Genomic DNA, 24929 nt, shown 5'->3' with positions numbered 1-24929 from the left:
GTGGACAGAGCTAGAAGTTTCTTTAAAAATCTCCAGTTTCTTTCCATTTCCAGTGAAAATAAAATAGTGGTATTAGACTTAATCCATCACCTTAAATAACTATAAAACTGGGCAAAATATATGAGGCAACTGTTCTTAAGCTTTGGACAACAAACAACATCAGGTTGTGCTTCCATGAGATGTGGGAAAAGCATGAGATAAGTTTTATGCCTGAGAGCCACTTTCTATTTCAACATAGGGATATGAGGCCAAATCAGAGAGAATCTTGCTATACAGAGGAAGCAAGGCCTGAAACCAATGTGGTGATTTGAAGCTGTATGTACCCCAGAAAAACATATTCTTGAATCGAATCCATTCCTGTGGGTGTGAATGCAAGTAAGTCCTTGGATGAGGTTATTTTAGTTAAGGCATTACCCACCTCTTTCAGGACGGCTCATAATCCTATTACTGGAGTTCTTCATACATGAAATGAGCAGAGACAGTGTGTGTCATGGAAACAAGAAGGTGAAGTCAACAAAACCCAGGAGAGAAGAGAGAAACCAGCAGATGCCATGTGCCTTGCCAAATTGTCAAGGATCAATGGTCTTCTAGAAGAAAGCATCGCCTTGATAATGCCTTAATTTTAGACATTTTTCTCAGCCTCAAAACTGAAAGCCAATAAATTCCTATTGTTCAACTGAACAATTTCATGATATCTGCTTCCAGCTGCCTACAAAACTAAAACACCAAGTTTCTAGTGTATCTAACTTGATCACTGGTAAATTAATTGCATGCCAGAAAAAAATCAACAATACTTAAACCTGATAAAATAGAGAATCATAAAAGCAAAGTATTTACCACACCCAAACATAGAAACTGCTGCATATGTGAAGAAGCAAGAATAATATTTCCTATAATAAGAAATGGGAACATATTCACAAAACAGATTAGTATATGAATGTTCATAGCAGCCTTACTAGTAAAAGCCCCAAAGTAGAAACATCCCAGCTCCTACCAAAAGAGAATGGATAAATAAACTTTGGTATAATAATATAATGAAACAGTACTGAGTAAAAACCAACCATGTCTACACACATTATGAATATCTCTCACACATAGCATACCAAATGTAAGAGGCCAGATACCAAAAAGCCCATTTGCACTATCCCAATTATATGAAGATTTAGAACATGCAAAACTAATCTATGATTATAGAAATGAGAACAGCGGTTGCCTGTGTTGGAGAAAGCCAGATTGAAAAGGAAGGTGCACAAGGAAACACTGAAGATCTGTGTGTTTTCCATTTTGCAAATTATACCTCAATTTTTAAAAAATAGCAAAAAAGAAAAAAAAATCATGAGTTCAAGCTGAGACCTCCAATTTAAGTCCAATACACTACGATTTGTTCTCCCTTTCCTTTCCCCATTTTATATCTTCCACAATGAAAACCTTGGTTACTTAGGTCATAGACAGATAAGAGAGAGGGAGAAAGGGAGAGAAGAGGAAGGATAGAGGGAGAGAAACAGATATGCTCATTTTCTCTGCTCTGCAAGCGCACAAAATAGTTTCAGAATTAACCAGCTCCTTTAACAACAAACTTACTAAATTAAATGCATCATTTTATTGAGCTTCTTTTTGTCCTTAGAACATACAGCTGTTGCTGTTTTTTTTAAATTACATAGTTACTTATCAAGTGAGCTTCATTTGTTTGTGTTCAATATATCCTTTCTGATTTTATTTTATTCTTTAAATATATAACACATTTACATACTTCAAATTCAAGCAACATAAAAATATATATCGAGATGTCTCTCTCCCATCTCTTTCCACTCTATATTGCATCCCCATTGACTCTTGGTGATACACCTTCTCATCCTTTCCTGGTTTATACTGTGTTTCCATTCCCTCACCCCCCAACATCACAAATACATATTATAAATAATTGCACATCTTGTTTCTTATACAGGTAAGAGCTTACCATATATGCTCTTTCACAACTTCCTACTTTTCATCTAACAATTTATTCTGGATTTCATACCATACCAGTTCATGGAGATGTTTCACATTGCCTTTTCTTTCTCCAGCTGATATTAATCTATTAGGTGGTTATGCTATAGTTTAACCAATCAACTAGCCACCTACAGATAGGCATTTTAACTTGTGTCAATTTTTTGCTGAGAAGAAAAGATGCTATAATGATTATCCTTATGGACCTGCTGTTTTGTATGCATTGATTGGATTATCAGGATGGTTTCCTTAAAATGGAATTGCAGGATAAAATGGTAAAATGCATATGTAATTTGGTGAGATATTTTAAAATTCCTTCCATTGGATTTGCAATATTTTGTATGCCTGTCAGCAATGTATGAGAGTTCTGTTCTTCCCCAGTCTAGCCAACAGAGTATTGTCAAACTTTTTAATTTTTCCAACCTGATAGGTGAAAACTGTTAAGTATGGTTTTAATTTGCCCTTTAATAATTCTGACTAAAAATGAGTATTTTTTCATATGTTTGAAGACTGTATGTATACCTCTTTTTCTATGCAACAGCTGGTTATGTCTTTTGTCTGCCTTTTAATAAAATTTCATTTTTTCTTAATCTTTAAAAGTTCTTTACATTCTGGAGTTTGCCAAAATGATGAATACTGCAAATAGTTTCTCACCCACCTGGTCATTTCACATTGCTTGTTTGTTTGTTTATTTTACTATGCAAACATTTTTTAAGCTTATTTTTATGTAACCTAAGTTATACATTTTATTGTATTTGAATTGAGAGAAATATTTATAAAGACTTTCACCACATCCAGGTTATAAAGGATATTTCTGGGTTTCATTCTGGTGGTTGTATGTTTAGACCTCTGAGTCCTTTGAAGTTTGTTCCATGTGTGGGTAAAGAATAAGTCGAGTTTCATATTTTCCCAAGTAGTTATTCTGTTGTCTTAATACCACTGAATAAAAAGTCTACGTTTTTGGGATATGAGTTGCAAACTTTATCATATGTACTAAGGTCTATTTTGGGGCTTTCTATTTTATTCCATGTGCCCATCACTTTATAGAAATATTTAATCTCTGATGGAGCTGTGTGCTAGTTTGAAAGGAGCTGTATGCTAGTTTCAAACTGTTATATTCCCCAGAAAAGTCATGTTTTTGGATCCTGATCTAATCTTGGGGGGCAGCCATGTTCTGTTAATCCTGATCCAATATTGTAAGGTGAGATCTCTTGATTAGGTTGTTTCCATGGAGATGTGACACACCCAACTGTGGGTGTAGTCTCTTAGATGGAGATATGACCCCGTCCATTAAAGGTGGGTCTTGTTTAGTTTACTGGAGTCCTTCAATAGGAAACATATTTTGGAGAAAACACAGTTGCTTTAGAGCTGAGAGAGGCAGACATTTGGAGATGCTTGGACCACTGACAGAGAGGGTAGACACCTTGACACAGACATTTGGAGATGCAGAGCCCAGAAGATGTTGCCATGTGCCATCCAAGGAGATGCTAAGCAAGCCAGAACCAAGAGTTGTGTCCTGGATGAGTTAAGCGAGGGCCCACAGATGCTTAGAAAGGTATCAGAAGCTGGAAGTAGTGGAACTGGAATAAGGCCCAAGAGACACCAGCCACATGCCTTCCCATGTGACAGACATAAGCCTTTTTAGAGTCAAGGTATCTTTATCGGGATGTCTTAGTTTGGACATTTACATGGACTTAGAACTGTAAACCAGTAACTTAATAATTTCCCTTTTTAAAAGTCATTCCATTTCTGGTCTACTGCATTCTGGCAGCATTTAGCATTTAATTGGTCTCCACCCTACCATTTCTCCTATTTTTCAGGATTTCCCTACCTCTTCTTAATGTTTACATTTACATGTAAACTTTAGAATGAATTAATTCTATTCCATTAAAAAGGTATTGGAATTTAACTGAGATCATGCTAAATTTCTATATTAACCTTGAGAGAACTATCTTTATGACACTGAGTTAAGCTGTTCAAGGAAAAGAGATGTCTTTATTGGCTCAAATTCATTATTGTGTTTTTTGAAAGATTTAAGATTTTCTCATACAGATTGTGCATATTCTTTTTTTTTCTTTTTTAGTTACTCTTAAGTATTGCATCTTTTTGTTATTGCAACTTTTCCACTCTATCTTCTAAACATTTAGTGTTTTTATACAACACTATACAGTTTACATAACAATTTTAATATCTTGCTGACAATGATTTCTTTATTGTGTGCTTTTGTTTTGTCATAAATTTTCTTAAGGTTTTCAGATTTCTATGATATCATCTGCAAATTAAGATAGTTTGCTTTTTTTCTTTTTGTAATTTTTAAGTCACCAATTGTTTTCAAGTTACCAACTGTTTTCCCTTGCCTGATTTCCTAGGTTAACACTTCTAACAGAGTGGTTCTCAAATGGGGGTGCTTTCGTCCCTCAGGTTACATTTGGAAATGTCCAAAAATGCTTTTGGCTGTAACACCTGGAGGTGCTACTGGCTCTCATGGGTTAAGGCCAAGAATGTTACTAACATCCTACAATGAGTAGGACAGTCCTCCACAATAATTATCCAGCCCAAAATGTCAGTAGTGCTGATGTTGAGAAAGTCTCCTCTAATACATGTTAAATAGTAGTGAAAATATTCTTACCTTGTTTCTGACCCTATGGGAATACCTCTTGTGCTTCTTCATTAAAGAGAATTCTGACTCATTGTTCTTGTCACTTTGTCGTTCTTGAAACTTTTTATTCCTTCTCTAGAAAGAGTAAAGTAGCATCAGGATTATCTAGGCATGGATGGTTTAGTGTGATTGCCCCATGAAACCCTCTGTGTCTGGATGAACCAAAAGTTATCATCTCTGGGAAACATTATCTCTGAGAAGTAGAGTTAGAGGGGAACAAATGGGAAGAATTTAAGATTTTCAGCATTTAAAAATTAATTTTAGTAAAAATGTATGAACTGTAATTATTTTATTTTATAATCAAAAGGCGTGCATATGCATGTTTGTGCAAAGGCAAATATAGGTATATAAATATAAGTATACGGTTTAACTCTACTTACAGTACTAGTATGGCCAAGGTATACGTAGCTAGATGTTTGTGCCATTCATGGGTTCCAGGAAAGTTACCCTTAGACAGGCTAATGTTTCACCTACCTGTTCATGTGAGCCCAAGTCCCTAGCATCTTCACACATCAGAGGATTATCCCTTTACAACCATGTAACCCTCTATCCAGAGCCAATATCCAGCCTGACTAGATAAATTCTTTTTACCAACCATATCTAAGCACTCTCATGCCCTCCACTTATGCCAAACTGTTGTCGTGAAGATTACATATATCTTTTGAAAATAAAATTTTAAAATGCCACAAATCTGTGCCAGATATTAATATAAACTCAATTGTAGTAAGTCAGTGACACTAAAACATTAAAAAATTTATATTGGCTTGCACCTGAGTTTGTGTATTACAATCAGTATTGATAGAATGAAGACACTGGAACTTCCCAAATGCCTTCTAAGGTAACAAAGAAAGATTGATTTCTGCTCAAAGTAGTTTATGTTTTAAAGCATTTTTTAATTTAATTATTCTGTTAGAGACGGGAAGTTAAATGTGAGAAGTCCATATGTAAATGATCAGATCATCCTTTTGCCAAACTGGGTTGAATAGTTGAGGATTTTGTTCAGATTATTAAAGCATGGCATGTATTTTACAATAAATATTTTCAGTATTCAAATACTGCAAAAGTTAGAAAAATTGATGTGCAGCGATATTATGAATACATAATAGATGCTATCCAGTTTTATTTTTGAACTTCTTTCCCTGGCAGTTATTTTCCATCTCTTCAAAATGATGCAATAGAGAGCCCAGACAAATCTCCATCTACATTTTATGTTTTATTCATATTAATTTTAAAAGCAAGTAGCTTTCAAAGGGTTAGCTCCAGAGAACAAAATTTTATGGTCACCTTTAAATTATATTAACATAGCCAGAAGCAAAGAAATTTAGTTGTATTAAACACAACCTAAAGCAAACTCAAATTTATGCTTAATAAATGCCTCATTTTCACAGTAAAAGACTTTTTTAAATCTCTTATGGTATTTTAGGATGCAGACAGGTTACTATGATTGTCTGATTTTAAAATGCATGAAGGGATGACAATTTTCTTCTATAGTTTTACTCTGAAAACCCAAAGAGATCAAGTCCTAATCCAATAATAGTTTCAAGTGACAATAAATATATATCAAAGTTCTTAATTGCAACTATTTAACATACTGTTGGAAAGGCTATTTTGAAAAACGTGTTGTATGAAATCTTGTTATAAGGAACTTTCCTCACCTTGACTGAACACGAATTAGTAGTATTTTATTTGGTTGAATCCCATTACATTAAAGCAAATAATTGTTTGGCAAACCAGAGTTTGAAACATATGCTGTGAACATTAATAGGCACTAAGAAAATACTTGCTCATTGATTAATGATGACTTTTTTGGATTGTGATATTTGATTTATGGGTTTAAAAACTAACATAGCATTTAGAATCTTGATTACAGATGATAGAAACTTTGCCAAAGGACAAAGCATAAGCCAAAGAACAGGGCTGGCTTCCAGGTGGCTTGATTTGGTTTCAAACACTATTTCCAATATTGTTTTCCAATATTGTTTTTCCTTTTCTGTTTTATTTGTGCTGGCTGCATTCTGAGACAGCCCCTACCTTCAAGGTGCCAAGAAGATTGCCAGAGCTCCATCATCACATCATTTTTTGTTTATATTTACTGAAAAAATTAAGTCTGCATCCCCAGTAATTCCCAAATAATCTTCCCAGATATGAGTCTCTGTCTGGCCAATTACTCTAGTATGTGCTCATTTCTGAACCAATTACTCTCACTAGAGGCCATGGTACTTTAATAGGTCCCACTTGGGTCCATGTCAGCCCTGGAGCTAAGAGAGAAGCAAGATTCATTTGAAGCACGGGGCTGAAAATTTATGGTTTCCATAAAGCAGAAAGTGGGGGAAGGGTGCTGGTTAAGAAAAAAATTAAAGCAAATCTACAATCCAAACCAAATTGAAAAAAGTAGAGTGTGTAGAGAAAGTCAAATTACCTTGTTCTAAAGAAAGGATAACTAAATTGTGATCTATAGAATGTCAAAGAAAGATAAGGACAATGTAAACCAAAACAATAAAACAATAACAACTTAGCTCCTGGGACAAATAACCAAATTATGTATATGCGATTGCTTGAATTCCCCTCTTGAGATTCCTGCTCCCTCAGAAAACCTCCCAACCTAGATATAATATAGGAAAATTGAAAATAAAAAATAAAATTTCTATGGTGCTAATATTATGGGCTATAATTGATATCAGAGATGTAGAATATAGAATTGGGAAGAATTTAATAATTATATGAGTAATCTGTTGCTACCTAAAAAATTAAAACAATAAACATTTATTGCCTCACAGTTTCTGTGAGCCAGGGGTCTGTGTACAGTTTACCTGGGTTCTCTGGCTCAGGGTCTCTCATAAATCCATTATCAAGGACTGAGCTGGATGTCATATCAAGGTTTGCCTGGGGGCAGACCCACCTTCAAGATCACTCACATGGATTTGAGTGGAACTGGGGTATTCGCTGACTTTTGGCAAGGGACATCATTTCCTTCTATGCCCTTCTTTAGAGTAGATCACAAACAGTGAACAAGGGAGAGGAACAGAGAGGGAGCAAGCCTCAGTCATTTTGTAACCAAGTCTGAAGTAACGTCCCATCACGGTGGCTGACAACGAGTCAACAAAAGGGAGCCTCTCGGTGGAGCCCACCCACAGAAGGCAGGGAACTGCTGGCGGCATTTCAGAGGCCAGGCAGCTCCTAAACCACACTCACCCAGACCAAGCAGGGGCCATGGCCTCTCTGAGTTGATCAGTGAACTTGAAGAAGACTCCCACAATAGTCTTCTCCTTGCATCAAAGCAAAGCATAGGAAAGAAAGAGAGAAATGCAGAAGGAAGGAAGGAAGGAAGGAAGGAAGGAAGGAAGGAAGGAAGGAAGGGAGGGAGGGAGGGAGGGAGGGAGGGAGGGAAGGAGGGAGGGAAAGAGGAAAAACAGACATGGGGGAAGAGATGGAGGGAGGGAGGATGGAATGAAAACTATTTTTAAAATAAAGGAAAATTATAAACTGTAAAAAAAGAATATGTTTAATTACCTTGATTATATATTAGTCTGGCAACTCCAGGGGGTGCAAATTTGGGACACAGGGCAGGGTGGAGTATGGGTGATTTTATTTTCTCTTCATGTATTTGTTCTTTCCAAATGTTATGTAATATGCATGTTCTATATTTATTTCTATCTTAAGAAAAAAATACAAAAGTCCTGAAAAAATATTTAAGGTCCAAGAAGCTTTTACTATGTGTATCATGCTACAGGAGGTGCTAATACATCTTTAGCAGTTCTGTTGTCATTTGTTATAAACAATTTCATCTCTCATTATTGTCAGATGGTTTGATAACAGCATACCAGCTATGGGTGAGAAAGCTTATTTCCACATAACTCCCAACATCAGGCATTATCAATATTTTAGCCCTATGCTAAGGGATTTAGAAATTGTACTACACAGGTGTTGAGAAGATAAGCAGTAAGGTTGAAATTACCTTGCTGGTAGTAGGAAAGGGGAAACTGGTGAAGTAAGATGACAAAGGAAGTACCCCTGGTACAAAACAAATGGGAACTCTGATCTTACCTCTGCATCAAAGAAAATACTACAGTTTTTGTTTTGATTTGTTTTGTTTTGATTTTTTTTCTGCAAAGCCCTCCATAGAAACCACAAAGACATGAAGATCTCAGTTTAGAAACAGAGCTTCCATCACAGGCTACATATTGGGAATGTATATAATCCAGACAAAAACTGGGGTAATAACAAGAGGCTAACATTGTAGACAGCTGGGACCAATGAACTGCGAGAACTGGGAGACCCAATCCTGCCTGGATGACATGTTTTCTTAGTTACACGTTCCATAAGGAATAATTAATAATAATTACCCAATAATCAATTATGATAGAAGTGGGATTTTCTATATCAAGGCAAGCAATCTCCTATACTTCCCAGTATGTGTCCACATTTAATGTTCACAACACACTAGTACACATTATCATGTTGTGTAAGGAAACCGAGATTCAGAGTGTTTAAATTTGCCTACAATCATAGAGCTACTCAACTGGTATATGGGGTTTAAGATGTTTCCCTCCTTCTCAATCTCCCTCTCCTTCCTCAGCATAGGTTGTAAAACATTATATTAAGAGCACTGGCTCTGGACTCACAGTGTCAGGGTCTAATACACATTCTAATATATGCTAAGTAATTAATAGATTACAGGCTTACTTTAGGACACTATACTAATGGTATTGGATTTTTCTTTCAAAAATAGCTCAAGGCAGGTGCAACTGATATTACCGTTGAAAGATGGAAAAACTGGGTGTGGGAGATTCTGCAGCTAGCCCAAGATTATACCTCTAGCAGGGTCCACACAAGACGATCTCTGTTAGGAGCTTCTGCAATAAACAAATGAGCTGTATCTGCCTCATCCTCCACTCCTTTCACCATGTTACATCATCTTATATTTGTATATTATACTCACCTTTATAAGTATTCCATTACTTATCTCATTTAATCTTCAGTGGCTTAATTAATTACTATTTTTCTCCTCTTAATAATTAAGACTGAGACTTAATGGAAATTAAATGCTTCATAGCTAATGCAGCTGGGAAGGTCAGAATCCAGGTTTTCTAGCAAATACAAGAAAGCAACCTCTGGCCTCCCAGCCTCAGGTTCACCTCCTGAGGAGTTTCACCTCCCTTCCCATATGAAAAAAGTCTGTTTCTTGAAAGAGCATCAGCCTGAGTGAGAAACAGATTGAAAGAGATGAAGACAGATTTAAACACAAAGTAAGTGGGATGTTTGATTAAACTGAGGATCTATAATTTGTTTGGTCTTTCAGATGTCCCCCGAAATTTATTGCATTATAATAAAATTAATTCTATGCACTAAATGGCTAAATTTTTTGACTGACCAATCATATAACATAGAGGAAAACCGTTGGGAAGGCTAAGAGATAACACATAAACAAAGACTATGTTTAAAAGGGAGAAAAACCCTCTATGCCTCAGGAGATAGTAATAAAATTATCTGACCTTACCACTTTTTTATTAGAGAAATTGGTGGAGATGCCTCCCATTTGGGAAATTAGTACAGGAAAATTTGTACCTAGACCCTCTTCTGGTGCCCACAAAATGTAAAAACTTCTGGGTCCATCAAATTCATTTCTTCAGTGCTGGTGCCTCAAACAGATTCTAGCACGTAGTAGACCCTCAAACAATTATTAAATGAATTACCTAATTAATAAATCTGAAAATTATGCAGGCCTTCACTGATTGTCCTGTGATTAGTGAAGATTTCCACATATAATTTTGTTGTTGCTCTAACAGATTATATATTCCCTGATAAATCAATATTTTATAGAGTAATTCCTTAAGTGTCTATACTCATTATTATTGAGCTATGCGTATTTACCCAAGTAATTGGGCAAATTATTTAAGCTCTCTGTGCCTCCATTTCCTTCTTTATAAAATGAGGATGATAATCATATCTAATTTATAAAGTAATTCTGAGGATTAAACAAATTATTACAGGCAGGAGCATTAGAATACTACCCGACAAGTAGCATTCAATCCATATCAATTATATTAATATGATAATAATTATGCACCAAAAATAAATTATTTTCTTAGTTAAAAGGATCTATATCATCTAAAAAATCAAAAGATCTATTTGTCTGAAAACATTAGGATCAAGATATGGATTTGACAACTACAGAATTACTCTGTCTTATCTTTTATTTCATGTACGTTAAAGTATATTCTCTTCAAAGGGATAATGTGTTTGCTGTCTTTTCTATACCATTTAGCATGGTACCTTGGCTGGTTAGCCCCTTAACCAGAACAGGAAGAGAAAAGTGATCAAAGGGACAATTTTAATAGTGGCTAACAACATATAAGGCACTTGTATGGTATCATTGTATTTTGACAGATATTGTTTTGAACAACTATCCTTGTTTAAAATTAGTAAGAATTGACTTAGTTATACCAGAATATAAAAAAGGCCTAAAAATGTGTTTATATTAATTAATCAAGGGGATCTAGTTCATGATGGTGCTCTACTAAAAGTCAGCAACAATACTGATAAAAGTATAAAGGAAAAGAATGTGAGCAGCCAATGTCTCAGAACTTATATTGTTACTGTTAATTCTAAATTAGTCTCCAGGATCCTTTTGGTATTCAGAAAAGGAAAAAACACATTAGAGCTGAGGTTGGCCATGAGCACCAAACAAGTTCTGGAAAATTAAGGTGGAGTTGCAATTGTGACTTAGAGATAGGAACACAAAGAGTCCCATAATTCTACCCCATGATGTCAACAAGAATCAATCCTAATGAATGAAAAGCCCTTGGAAATACAGACTTCGAAACCTGAAAATAATTGGAAACTCACAGGTCTTGCAGTTCATTTAGAAGAAGAGATAGTGAAGAGTATCTGGGTTATGCCATAAGAGATCTTTGAGTGAAGAAAATTATTTTCAAAAGAAGTAGATACCTACACGTTTAATTCTAGCAAGCATGGAAAGTGCAATTTTGCACTTGTGATTTCAAAATGATCACAATTTTGAGGTAGCAATAAACTTGACTCAACTAATTAATTTTGAGGCCATTTTAGTCTATTTTAGACACTTCAAAAGCTGTGTGTAAATGTCATGTTTGATCTGGCCACATTCTGGATATACTGTATAGAGTCTTTGGAAAATGAAATTGTAATACAGTTCTAAATAGAAAATAATAACTAAATCCCAGTAACTTGCATGATCTCAATTTCTGTCTCATCTCATCATGGACGAATGACAGAGTCCATCAATCAGCATTGGTTCATGGCATAAACATTCAGTGGCACCAGACTAGAGGATATTTAAGCCATAACTTAGAAAAGAAAACTGAGACAGAAGATGAAACAGAGAAGGTTAAAGAAGTTTTACTCACTGTTTAGTGAGAAACACACTATGACTGAAAACTTTGAAAGTAAAGATAAGGAGTTTAACTTCAGTCTTTGGGTAAAGAGGAACTTCTATAAGTTCATTAAAGTAACAACAAGAAAGATAATGTTCAGGATTTAAGGTAAAGAAATGTGGTCATAAGGAGGCACAGTAGTATACTCAAGTAGTCTATTTATTCACAAACAAGTGTGGGATCCATTTCTGTATATAATATTGGTCAAATATGAGGTCCATTTCTGTACATAACATTGTTCAATTGCTAGGAGAGTTGTAGAGACACATGACCAGTGGTGGTCCTCAGAGAGCCTACATTAGAGATAATAGTTAGATGATATAAAAAAGAGAGTTTAAATAATAATCCATGAGCTAAGCACTAGTATAAATTAACTGAAAATATTAGACATGATTGCATTCCTTAGGACATTTGGGATTACTGACTGCTATAACTATTATATTTCAGAGAAATTGGGAGAGGAAGCATGAGAAAAGGAGCAAAAATGTATGCAAAATGACTGACAGATCATAGTAATTATCACAAAAATCAGCATCCATTGAGATCACACTGTATGTAAGGTATTGTTTAAATGCTCTGAAAGCACAATGTTAATAAGCATTAAAATAAAAATGAGGGCTAAGTATTATTATCCTCATTTTTAAATGGATGTTTAAAGAACTTGGTTACATGATCAAGGTCATGCAGCTAATAAATAACACTAACAGGATTTGAACCCAGGTCTGTTGGACTCCTGCTAAAGCACTCTGTTAAGTAAGGGTTGTTATAATGTATCATTTGGAAAAGTTAGCTCAAAGGTACTATTGTTTGTTATTTTCTATCCTATCATAGTAGGCCTTATAAAATGTGGGCTGCTAAATAAATGTTAGCTATTATGAGTCTTAAACATAAAAAATTGCATAGGAATCAAAATGCAAACTCTTACTAAGGATAAGAAGAACAGAGTTGAGGACTTTCAGGAAAGATGGCAGAGTAGAGAGCCCCAGTACTCACTCCTCCTCCAAAAACAGCTAGTAGACAGTCAAGAACTTCCTGAAATATCTGTTCTGGGGTTCAGGAGGCCAGGGGAGCAGTGTATAAAATCCAGGGAAGAATAAGGTGAAAGGCTGAAAAACTGTGTTAAATAACTGCGTGCAGGTTGCTCAGCGGTTGTTGCCAGTCAAGATCTTTGGGTCCAGACCCTGGCTGACTGTTACAGACAGATAGGGACATGGAAGCCCTCTCCCCCAAGAATGGAGGAATTTGAATTGCTGGGTCCTGGCCTTGAGATGATGTTTTAGCCCACCCTAGACAGAGACCACCATGACCATTGTTTCAATCCTGCCACTAATGGGGTGGAGCCAGTGGAGATTTAAAGACACAATGCCTCCTTAGGGCTATGGGAAACAGTTTATTGAAGAGCGCCATCTGGCAGACAGGCCAGGAAAATGCCGTTTCAAGAACCATCCTAAAAGCTTTTTTGATATCTTTTCTGACACTCACCCAGGGTTTTTTGCAGCTGGTCTACACATCCTTCTTACACCCTGGCTCTTTTTAGCCTGGGAAATACTGGCTTGGGAAAGTCCTCTCCGAGATGCCCCTCAAATCAGAATTTGCCTTCCAGGTAAAAGCAGCTAAGAGCAACAAAAGGAGTGTAGAAAAATAACTATAGAGGCAAAAGCAAAACAAACAGAACAGATCAAGATTTCCAGAGAAGGAAAAGATGAAAGGTAGCTTTCTCCTGGGATGAAACAATTGCATAAATAGTGCAATCTTAAAAATTATACCACATATCCAAGGCACGAATCAGATGAAGAAGAGCAGAAAAACTCTGAGCAGTCAAATATGGGCTACTCTAAAGATTAAGAATAACTTGAACCAAGTGTCAAAGAAGAGCCTTAGCACAAATTCAATCAACAATAAAGCCATAGGCAATAGAGAAAAACTGAACACCAGAGGAAACTAATCATGATAATCAGATACCTAGACATCAGCAAAAAATTACAAACCATACTAGGAAACAGGAAGATATGGCCCAATCAAAGGAACAAATTAAAACTCAAGAAGACATGCAGATTTGGAAAAACTAATCAAAGATGTTCAAAAAAATCTCCTGAATCAATTCAAGGAGATGAAACAGAATACACCTAAAAAATAAAGGATATTAAGAAGACATTAGGTGAGCATAAAGTATTTTAAAGTATGAAAAGAAATATAACAGAAATTATGGGAATGAAAGGCACAATAGAAGAGCTTAAAATACACTAGAAGCATACAATAGATTTGAACAGGCATAAGAAAGAATTAGTGAAGTTGAAGACAGAACAATTGAAACCTTAATAGAAGAAAAGATAGAGAAAAGAATGGAAAAAAATTGATCAGGATCTCAGGGATCTGAATGACAGCATGAAGGACAGGCATATACATGTCATGGTGTCTCAGAAGAAGAAAAGAAGGACAAAGGGCAAAAAGAATATTTAAAGAATAATGGACAAAATTTCTCAATTCTCATGAAAGACATAAATATTCATGTACAAAAAGCACAATATTCTCCAAACAGAATACATTCTAGTAGATCTAACCCAAGAAACATACTAATCAGAATGTCAAATCTCAAATAAGAAGAAAATACAAAAGCAGCAAGAGAAAAACAATTTGTCACATACAAGGGAACTGTAATAAGACTAACTGCCAATTTCTCATCAGAAACCATGGAGGTGAGAAGGCAATGGTATGAAATATTTAAGAAACTGGAAAGAGAAGAAATTCCAGCTCAAAATTATCTGGCAAAACTGTCCTTCAAAAATAAGTGAGAATTTTAAATATTCACAGATAAATAGAAACTGAGAAAGAATGTCAACAAGAACTTACCCCACCAGTAGTACTAAAGGGAGTTCTGCAGGCTGAAAGGAAAAGTCAAGAGAAAGAGGCTTGAGGAGAGGGTAGAAATGAAGATTAAGGGTAACTAAAAGGGCTAAAAAGAGAGGCAAAAATAAAATATGACATATAAAAATGAAAGGATAAATTGGTTGAAATAAGTATTGCCTTTAAGTAATAACATTTAATATTAATGCATTAAACTCCTCAATCAAAAATACAGATTGGCAGAATGGCGAAAACAGGATGGCCCATCCATGTGAGGTATATAAGAGACTCACCATAAGCCCAAAGATGTAAATTGTTTGAAACTGAAAGGTTGGAAAAATATATTCCATGAAAAGAGTAATAAAAAAAGAGCTGGGATAGCTATTCTAATATTGGATAAATAGATTCTAACTGTAAAACTGCTATAAAAGACAAAGAAGCATATCATGAATTAATAAAAGGGGCAATCCACCTAGAAGAAATAACAATCATACATATTTATGCAGCTAACAATGGTGCCACAAAATACATGAGGCAAATCCTGGAAAAACTGAAGGGAAAAACAGATGTCTCTACAATATTAGTTGGAGATTTCAATATACCACTCTCATCAACAGATAGACCATCTACACAGAGGATCAATAAAGAAAGAGAGAACTTGAATAATATGGTAAATGAACTAGACTGAATACTGTTCCACAAAACAGCAGGATATGCATTCTTCTCAGGTGCTTATTGGTCATTCTCCAGCATAGACCACATGTGGGTCACAAAACAAGTCTCAACAAATTTAAAATGATTGAAATTATACACAACACTTTCTCTGACCATAATGAAATGACGCTGGAAACCAATAATGTTAGAGAACTGGAAAACTCAAAAATCTATGGAAGTTAAACAACAGATTTTAAAAAGATCAGTGGGTCAAAGTAAAAATTGCAACATAATCAGTAAATATCTTGAGACAAATTAAAATGATATAACAACATAAAATATGTAGGGGATGCAGCAAAGGTAGTAAGTAGTGAGAGGGAAATTTATAGTCCTAAATGTCAACATTAAAAAGGAGAGAATTTAAATAAAAGACCTAGCTTCATAGCTGGAAGAACTAGAAAAAGAAAAAAATGAATGAAAGCAAACCATTCCAAAACAAGCAGAAGGAAAGAAATAACAAAAGCTAGAGTAGAAATGAATGAAATTGAGAACAAAAAACAATAGAGAGAATTAACAAAAGCAAAAGCTGGTTCTTTGTGAAGATCAATGAAATTGACAAACTCTTAGCTAGACTGACTGAGAAAAGATGCATATAAATTAAATCAGAAATGAAAAAAGGGACATTACTATTGACCCCACAGAAATGAAAAGGATCATAAGAGGATACTATGAACAACTATACACCAAAAATTTGACAACCTGGATGAATTCCTAGAAATACATGAACAATGTACACTGACTCCAGAAGAAATTGAAAATAATACCAGACTAATTACAAATGAAAAACCTCCCCAAAAAGAAAAGCCATGAAGTAGATGGCTTCACAGGTGAATTCCATCAATCATTCCAAGAAGAACTAATATCAGTCTTGTTCAATCTCTTCCAAAATTTGAAGAGGAGGGAACTCTACTTAACTAATTCTATGAAGACCACATCACCCTAATACCAAAACCAGATAACAAGATTACAAGAAAAGAAAATTACAGAATATCTCTAAGGAATACAGATGCAAAATTCCTCAACAACATATTTGTAAATTGACTCCAATATCACATTAAGAGAATTGTACAACATGATCAAGGAGGTTTTATCCCATGTATGCAATGGTGGTTCTACACAAGCAAATAAATTAATTTAATATACCACATTAGCTAATGGGAGAGGAAAAAACACATGATCATCTCGATTGATGCAGAAAAGGCATCTGATAAAATCCAGTATCCTTTCTTGATACCCAGTATCATTCCTTGATAAAAACACTTCAAAAGATTGGAATAAAAGGAAACATTTTCAACATGATAAAGGACATATAAGAGAAACCCACAGCTAACATTTTACTCAATGAGGAAAGACTGAAAGCTTTCCCTCTAAGATCTGGAACAAGAGAAGATGCTACTGTCATCAATGTTATTCAACATTGTGCTTGCAGTTCTAGCTAGAACAGGTGAGCAAGAAAAATAAATGAAAGGCATCCAAATTGGAAAGGAAGAAGTAAAGCTTTCACTATTTGCAGATCACATGATTCTACATATAGAAAGCCCTGAAAAATATCAAGCAAAGCTGCTAGAATTAACCAACAAGTTCAGCAAAGTGGTGGGATACAAGATCTATACGCAAAGTTTCTTTAGTGTTTTGGTACACTAGTAATGAGAAATCTGAGGAGAAAAATGCAGAAAAAACATTCCATTTACAACAGCAACAAAAAGAATAAAATATCTAGAAATAAATTTAAACAAAGATGTAATGGGCATGTACACAGAAAACTACAAAACATTTCTAAAAGAAATCAAAGCCATAATAAATAAATAATTAAAGTAATGACATTCCATTTTCATGGGTTGGAAGACTAAATATCATTAAAATGAAATTTCCCCAAATTTATTTACATGTTCGATGAAATCCCAATCAAAATTCCAACAACCTTATTTGCAGAAATGGAAAAGCAAATTATCAAATTTATTTGGAAGGATAAGGGGCCCTGAATCCCAAAATCATCTTGAAAAAATGTGAATGAAGTTGGAGGACTGAGACTTCTTGATCTTAAAACTTATTACAAAGCTACAGTACTCAAAATAGCATGGTACTGGCACAAGGACATATAAAGAGGGCAATGGAATTGATTTGACAGTTCAGTAATTATCCTTCATATTTATGGCCAACTGCTCATTTGACAAAAGTGCCTAGTGCATGCGATTGGGAAAGAATAGTCTCTTCAGCAAATGCTGCTGGGAGAACTGGATTTCCATATTCAAAAAAATCAAAAAGGACCCTATCTCATACTTTATACAGAACTTTAACTCAAAATGAATCAAAGATCTAAATATAAGATACAGGACTATAAAACTCCTCAAAGAAAATATAGGGAAACATCTTAGACTTTACACTCCAAACAGAAGCAACAAAAGAAAAAATAGATAAATTGGATTGCCTCAGAATTAAGAACTTTTTTGCTTCAGAGCACTTTTCCAAGAAAGTGAAATGGCAACCCACACAATGGGAGAAAATATTTGGAAACCAAGTGTCCATCACTTGATGAAGGAATAAACAAAATGTGGAATATACATACAATGGCATGTTATTGAGCCACAAACAAGAATGAAGTATACGCGACAACATGGATGAACCTTGAGAACATTACATCGAGGGAAATAAACCAGACACAAAAGAACAAATACTATCTGATCTCATTGATATGAACTAATTATAATAAACAAACTCATCGAGCTACAGTGGATAATATAGTTACCAGGGGTTAGACAGGAGGTAGAGAATGGGGAGCTAATACTTGATTTGTGCATAATTTCTGTTTAGGTTGATTATAAAATTTTAGAAATGGAAAGTGGTGATGGTAGCACATTATTGTGAGTATAATTAACAGTGCTGAATTACATTTGTGAATGTAGTTTAAGGGAAATTCGGGGTCATGTATGTTACTAGAAGGAAAGTTAGATAATAAAACATGGGACTGTATAACACAGTGAACACCGTTGTGGACAAGGACTGTGGTTAATAGGACAAATACAAAAATATTTTTCATGAATTACAACAAATGCATGTCCCTATTACAAGGCACTTAAAAAGGATTGTATATGGAAAGAATTATACCTACTGTGAGCTATGGTCTATAGTTAACAGTGATATATTAATATTCTCTCATCAGTTGTAACAAAGGTAAACCACTAATGTAAAGTGTCAACAATAGGGGGGTTATGGGAATGTTGTATTTTTTACATGACTTTTATGTAACCCTACACCTCTTCTAATTTATAAAAAAATAACAATAATTTTTAAATGACATTATGCTAAATGAAAGAAAACAGACACAAAATACTACATCTTTTCTTATTCTATTTGTATAAAATGTAAATATAAATAAAGCTATAGAGACAGAAGTAGATTAGTGGTTATGTAGGGTTAAGGAAGGGTAGAGGGATTGAGAGGTGACTGCTAAGGGGTATGGAATTTTCTTTTTGTTCAAAAAGAACATTTTGAAAATGTTCTAAAATTGAATATGTTGATTAATACCCAACACTGTGATTATATTACAGCTATTGATTATACACCTTGGATGGACTGTGTGGTATGGAATATATCTCAATAAAATTGTTTTAAAAAAAATTGAATTGATAATTACTTTAAAAGCATTTATATTTCATCAAGCTGATAATTACAAAAACATTTATATTTTTGCATTTAAAAGGGAGTATGGGTATATGAATATTCAAACTGAAAACATAGCAAGACCAATTGTATAATCATATTATGAAGAAATATTTCAAATGAAAACAGAGTCAAAGAACACAATCACAGTTTCCCTTCTTTTTGACCATCTATAAATTAGGATCAGTTTTAAACAATCTTTAAATATTTCTCTCACACATAAAAGAAGGCTGGAAGTAGATATCTCAGGGTGAAATAGTGGGTTCAAAGTCACTGAGGACCTTTCAATCCTTAAGGTCACTTCATTGTCTAAGACAGAACTATGGCCATCGTGCCTGAATTCTAAGATGAAGTCCACTTTCATCTCAATTGATAGGAACAAAGACTCACGTAGTTACAGGAAGATGAGAGATGTGTTTTAGATGAGCATGTTGCTGTCCTGAATAAAATTAGGGTAAGAATTGGAAAATGAGTATGGGTAGACAACTAGCATTCTCCACCACAGACTTTGTCCTTGCTCTCTATTTCAGGCACAGATGAATAGTATTTAATTCCCAGCCTCTGCAAGGCATCCAGACCCGCATGGCGACCAGTGTATTTATAATTTACATATTGGTCAGGATATTGGTAGCAATTTTTTCTATTCTTTAAATTTTGCACATTTAACTAAGGGAAGGAGTCAAAATTAACAAAAGGTGGTATTCATAGGGATATATTTGCTGTTGTAATGATGTGAACACAGATGTAAAAAGTAAGATTAGCCCAGATATGTTAATCACTGGATGTTTGAGAGTTTGTGCTGCCTTTCTTTCCATGAAAAGAAGAAAAGGTAATCTCACAATTTGAATTATATGCCTCCATAAAAGGGAGTATTTGGTATTAAGGCTCCTCAAGACTTAAATGATATAGTTTTGTGGTTTTTTTGTCAAGGAAAGGAGAGTAATTTTTAGATCAAAATAAGAGGCAGATAATTTGACAGTCAAAAGCATAGAGGAACTAGCTTTTGTACATGTCACTGATAGTGACATGATAGAAATGATAGAAAAAGACTTGGGGCTTTGAAATAGTGCCTGTGAGTTGTTGAAAATAAGTTTAAAAATGCTTAGAAAGCTAAGTAGACCAAGATTTATGATGTGGCATACTCTGACACGTACTAGAGGAGAAACTGTCTGTACTGTACAAATGCAAACATAAAAAGCTTGACGCAGTTCTTTAGGGAACACTTCCTACAAGCAAAGGTGATTTACGTAGCTGAATATCAAAGGGAAAATATGAAAGCTGATCTTGATGAGAAAACTGGTAATTAAGACATAGAAATTATTTAAAAAGAACCTATCCCTTGACTCTATTATTCATAATTTTCCTTACTAAACATCATAGGAATATATACCTATATTCTTAACTTCCCTAAAAATTTGGGAAATTTACCTGTAGTTTTGAAAACAAAAATGAAGGGGAGTAAAATAATACAGGAGACAAGGGAAAATTACTGAAATAATGAAATCAGTAAGGAGATAGTTTTAAAAAGTTGTAGCAAATATTTATTTATTTTCTATGGGAAATTAGTAGGCCAATAAAAAAGAAATTTTAAGTATGTCCCTATAATGGTTAAACATTACTTATGAAAGACTGTCACCTACTTAAATATTAACTGGACAAAAAAGATAAAACCACATTATTCAATGTATTTAATGTATAACAGAATGCAAAATTATTTAGAGTTTCCTCTTTCCCAGTAAACTGGAAAAGAGACAGAAATTTAGACTTCATACGTGGTATCCTTAATGAGTAAATGATCAAAAATGGGTTTTTAAGTATTTTGTCTCAACTCAGTATGATAGAGCATACTAAAAATGTTTACATACCAAAATTCAGCATGCATTAGAATTGATTTTTAAAAATAATAATTTTAAGAAAAACTTTTATAGAATGGGAATAAAACCCAAAGTCCAACAAAAATTATCCTAAATCTATGTTCGTTTAAAAGACGTAGCAGATAATACCTGTCATAATCTGAACATATCTGAGAGTTTTAAAATGTAAGAAACAAACAAATGGGAGAAAAAAGAGGAAGACACAAATAAGCATTAAAATTAAAATAATTATAAAAGAACAAAGCATTTTATTAGCTAGTGAGCACAGGAAATTATACCATGAAATCTGGAAGTACTTGAAAGTTTATGAGTGACAGTATGAACCAATGTAACCCATCATGGAGTCTGAATCCGCTGCAAAGCAGATAGCCACCACCAAGTTCAAATGAACAATAAATTCAACAGTCTGTTCCAAGTTCAACTACCTGTGAACTTGGTTGTATTAGGTTTGCGACTCAGACGTAAGGTGCCTGGGTCACTGAAGGAAAAATAACTTAGGTTATTTTCCTCTCTTGATAAGGAGAAGAAAACCTTTTGTTTCTTAGTTTGCTTTATTTAGTAATTTTGACTTATGTCCAGACAATAGTTCAAACATATTCATCATTGACTAAAATATTTTTCAGTAAAAAAAAGCACTCATTTTGAATAGCAAATTTATCTTGCTTTTTAAAAAAAAAACATCATCCATTTGCAACTAACAAATATAAGGAGTACTTTCAAAACAGCTTTAGAAAGCATTTCCTCTAGAGAACTGTGTTAGTATGAAATGTAGCGAGGTTACTGAGAAGTGCTATAGAAAACATCGGCAGATAATAGAACAATGTGGCTTCGATTATTAAGATAAACTCTTCCTCCTTCACATATATGAGAACAGGGGAGAAGGTAAGAGTACACCAAAGTTTATGCTGCCAAAGATTTGGGACAGAAAGTGAAAAAATAAATGGCGCCGGTGTTGAACTTACATGCAAACATGTTAATATTGACAATTCGACATCACTCCTCATTTTTCATGCAGATGTACAGATCCAGGTATAAATGACCTATTGTTTCAAAGACCTCCTATTGTCAGGAGGAAAATGTTCTAAGTTTGTATTACTTTCTCTTTTAATTAGCCCCACTCTCTATTCCATTAATTTCTCTTTTCATCATGCCTTTTCTTTATTTTTAATTTCCTGTCCACATTCCCCTTACAATTTTTTTTACTTCAGACTGAGCAACTTCCTAGTTCTCTCTTTTCAAGGTCATTCACTGGCTCACTAATCTATCGCAATGCTCCCCTAATAACTGTGTCTTTTGCTCTACAGTTCAACCAGTCAGATCCACCCCTCCTTTGCCCATGTCTTGGACTTTTCTCAGGGTTTAGCCACTCCTTGGTTTCTGTCCTTGTCTCTATGTGTGAGAACAGTCATTGTCTGGACAACAAGCGTCCTGAATTTTGTAAGAGAAGATCGAACAAAGAGGTAATCTGGATCTCTAGTGCATTTTCAATTACCTGCATTTATTTATATTTCTCATTTTGATCATTCCCTCAAAATACCACACTGACCCAATTAGTAATGATTGCTTAATCATGAGGCTCTTAGAGTATCTTAGAGCAAGATCATTTGACTGCAGAATATTGTTTTACATGGAAACATTTGGAACATTTGGCAGTGAGAAAAAAGTTTTGGAAGACACTGAGAAAGAAACTGGTAGCCAAAGAAAAATCAAGAAAATTCTTACTCACTAAAAATAAATATTTCATCTTTTTTGATGATTTAATCAAATGTTTATTTCTCTAGATGCTACCAGTATTCAGTTACTCATGAGCAATATTAATAGCTCCTGGACTCAAATCCACTAACTCCTTTGGCGATAAAATAGGAATAACACATTTTGTACAGATTGTTCTAGTAACTGGGATGTTTTGATGTGAATATATAATCTCAGCATCAGGATTTTTCATAAGACTTACATCAGGTATGTATTTACTTGATTAAAAAGACAACAAACTAAAGCAAAATAAACAGACTATAAATATCCTTAATTGAAAACCCATAAGAAATGTTGAATAATATTAACAGAGAAATGGGTTTAGGAGTAAGAAAAACGGGCTAGGCAGCTGTCAGAAGAAGTGAGTTGGGAACTGACCAAAGCCCAATTGTTAGCTCTATTGTAGGCAAGTCACAGCTCTATGACCTCCATTTTCTCATTTATATATGGGAGCATCGGCTGTTCACTGACAACCTCAAAGAATCATTTTGAGGATCAAAACACAAAGGAAATGTGAAAATACTTGCACTAAAATATGTGACTTAAAGATTATCTCTGGACTGCAGACTCTCAGAGGGAAGAAAATCTCTTTCATCTTTCAATCTTCTGAAATACCGATTATAGTGCCTTATTCATGCTTGAAATTTAAAAACTAACTTAAATTTAATTTTTCCAGCCATCCACTTAAAGCTGTCAATTCTCTTGTATTGCAAGAGTAGGTATTTGTTAATACACATTTGTCTAAAGGCCTAGAAGAGAGATAATGAATGCAGACATCTGAGACATGGGCCAATCAAAGGCTCTGAGAAGCCCACTGTGAACCTCCTCCCCAAGCTGGCTAAGGCACAATGGTAGCATAAAGGAATCCTATGTGAGCCACCATCTCACTCTGAATAAAGCAAGGATGACTGGAAGGAAAAAAAAAAAACTTCCTGAGAAGCTCGAACCATGCATAAGAGAATAGCTGCTCATAAATTCTGTAAAGACAAATTATGAGAAAGTCTCACAACTGAAGAATGTGGCTTTCATGTTATTTTAGCCATGCTAATAAGGGTGATTCAGGAATTGTTAGGGAAATGTGTCCAGTGACACTCTGGTTCCAATCTGTGACTTGCAAAATGTGAGATATCCCAAAAAAATGAGGTAGCAGAAGTGAAAAATTTAAGCCCAGTGACTTTGGAAAGCCTAATGGAAATTGGACAATTGCTGTTCAATACTTTTACTGCATACTCCATAATATGTGACGCAGAAAATTACATATGAGGAAATAAACAGCTAAATATATGAGGTCAACAGGAAAAATAACAAAAGGGGAAATATTAGGGACCATTGGGCTAGATGTTATCTCTAACAGCCAAAAAGATAGTCTGATTACGTCAACACTACAAAGGAGTAATGTTCTTACCACATTCTTTAGCAGAAGTTAATAAAGGCTTCTGGATCCCTAGAGGAAGAAATAAAACTCCATAAAAAATTATAATATACAGATTTAGAAAATATCCCTGTGTTTGGGTTAAATATCCCAAGACAGCAAAAATTCCAAGTTGCTTCTTCAGCCCATGCTTGGCTGCTGGTGGTTCCATACCAGCAATTAATGAAATGCAGATTGCTAGTCTAAACTATGACAGAGAGGTTGCATTTACAATTGGGCTTAAGCAATATGTGGTGAGAAAATTATTTGGACTTTAATCATTCTCTCTCCTTGAGTTCAAGGACACGGTCACTCTAAAGGATAGAGCAGACTTCTAAGAATGCTCTGAAGCCGATGCTTAGAGGAAACTGGGCTATCAAGATTTACCCAATTCCTCATCACTCATGTAGCTTCATATTCAAACACATTCTGTACAATGAGATTGTTTTAACAAGGATTGAAATTTATAAACTATGACTCAGATAGGCAAAGAAAAACATACCTTTACTTTTTTGTCTATATTTAAAAAAATACTTTAATGATTGATTTTGTCTCAGAATATTGAATAAGATGCAGAAGCAAAATCTCTCTAGATATTCAGGTTCCTGATCTGTAAG

General features: G+C 34.6%; 1 protein-coding gene across 6 annotated transcripts in view; it reads right to left on the bottom strand.

Annotated features, from left to right (window-relative positions):
- The window catches only part of LOC143677591 (uncharacterized), a 309085-nt gene that overhangs the window by 65763 nt on the left and 218393 nt on the right, over positions 1–24929 (bottom strand). For 3 of the 6 annotated variants that reach the window (XM_077153687.1, XM_077153688.1, XM_077153689.1), the window contains one exon: positions 4616–4720. The exons of 1 other annotated variant lie outside the window; for it this stretch is intronic. In XM_077153687.1, coding sequence (XP_077009802.1) covers positions 4616–4720 — 105 coding nt within the window. Of the gene's footprint in view, positions 1–842; positions 891–4615; positions 4721–24929 lie in introns of those variants that run through there. 2 more of the 6 variants (XR_013172699.1, XR_013172702.1) reach the window with 1 other exon arrangement.

Source organism: Tamandua tetradactyla, chromosome 3 (assembly GCF_023851605.1).
Source record: "Tamandua tetradactyla isolate mTamTet1 chromosome 3, mTamTet1.pri, whole genome shotgun sequence".
Lineage (NCBI taxonomy): Eukaryota > Metazoa > Chordata > Mammalia > Pilosa > Myrmecophagidae > Tamandua > Tamandua tetradactyla.
Note: the sequence above shows the minus strand (reverse complement) of the source record. Positions and strands in the feature narration are given on the sequence as shown.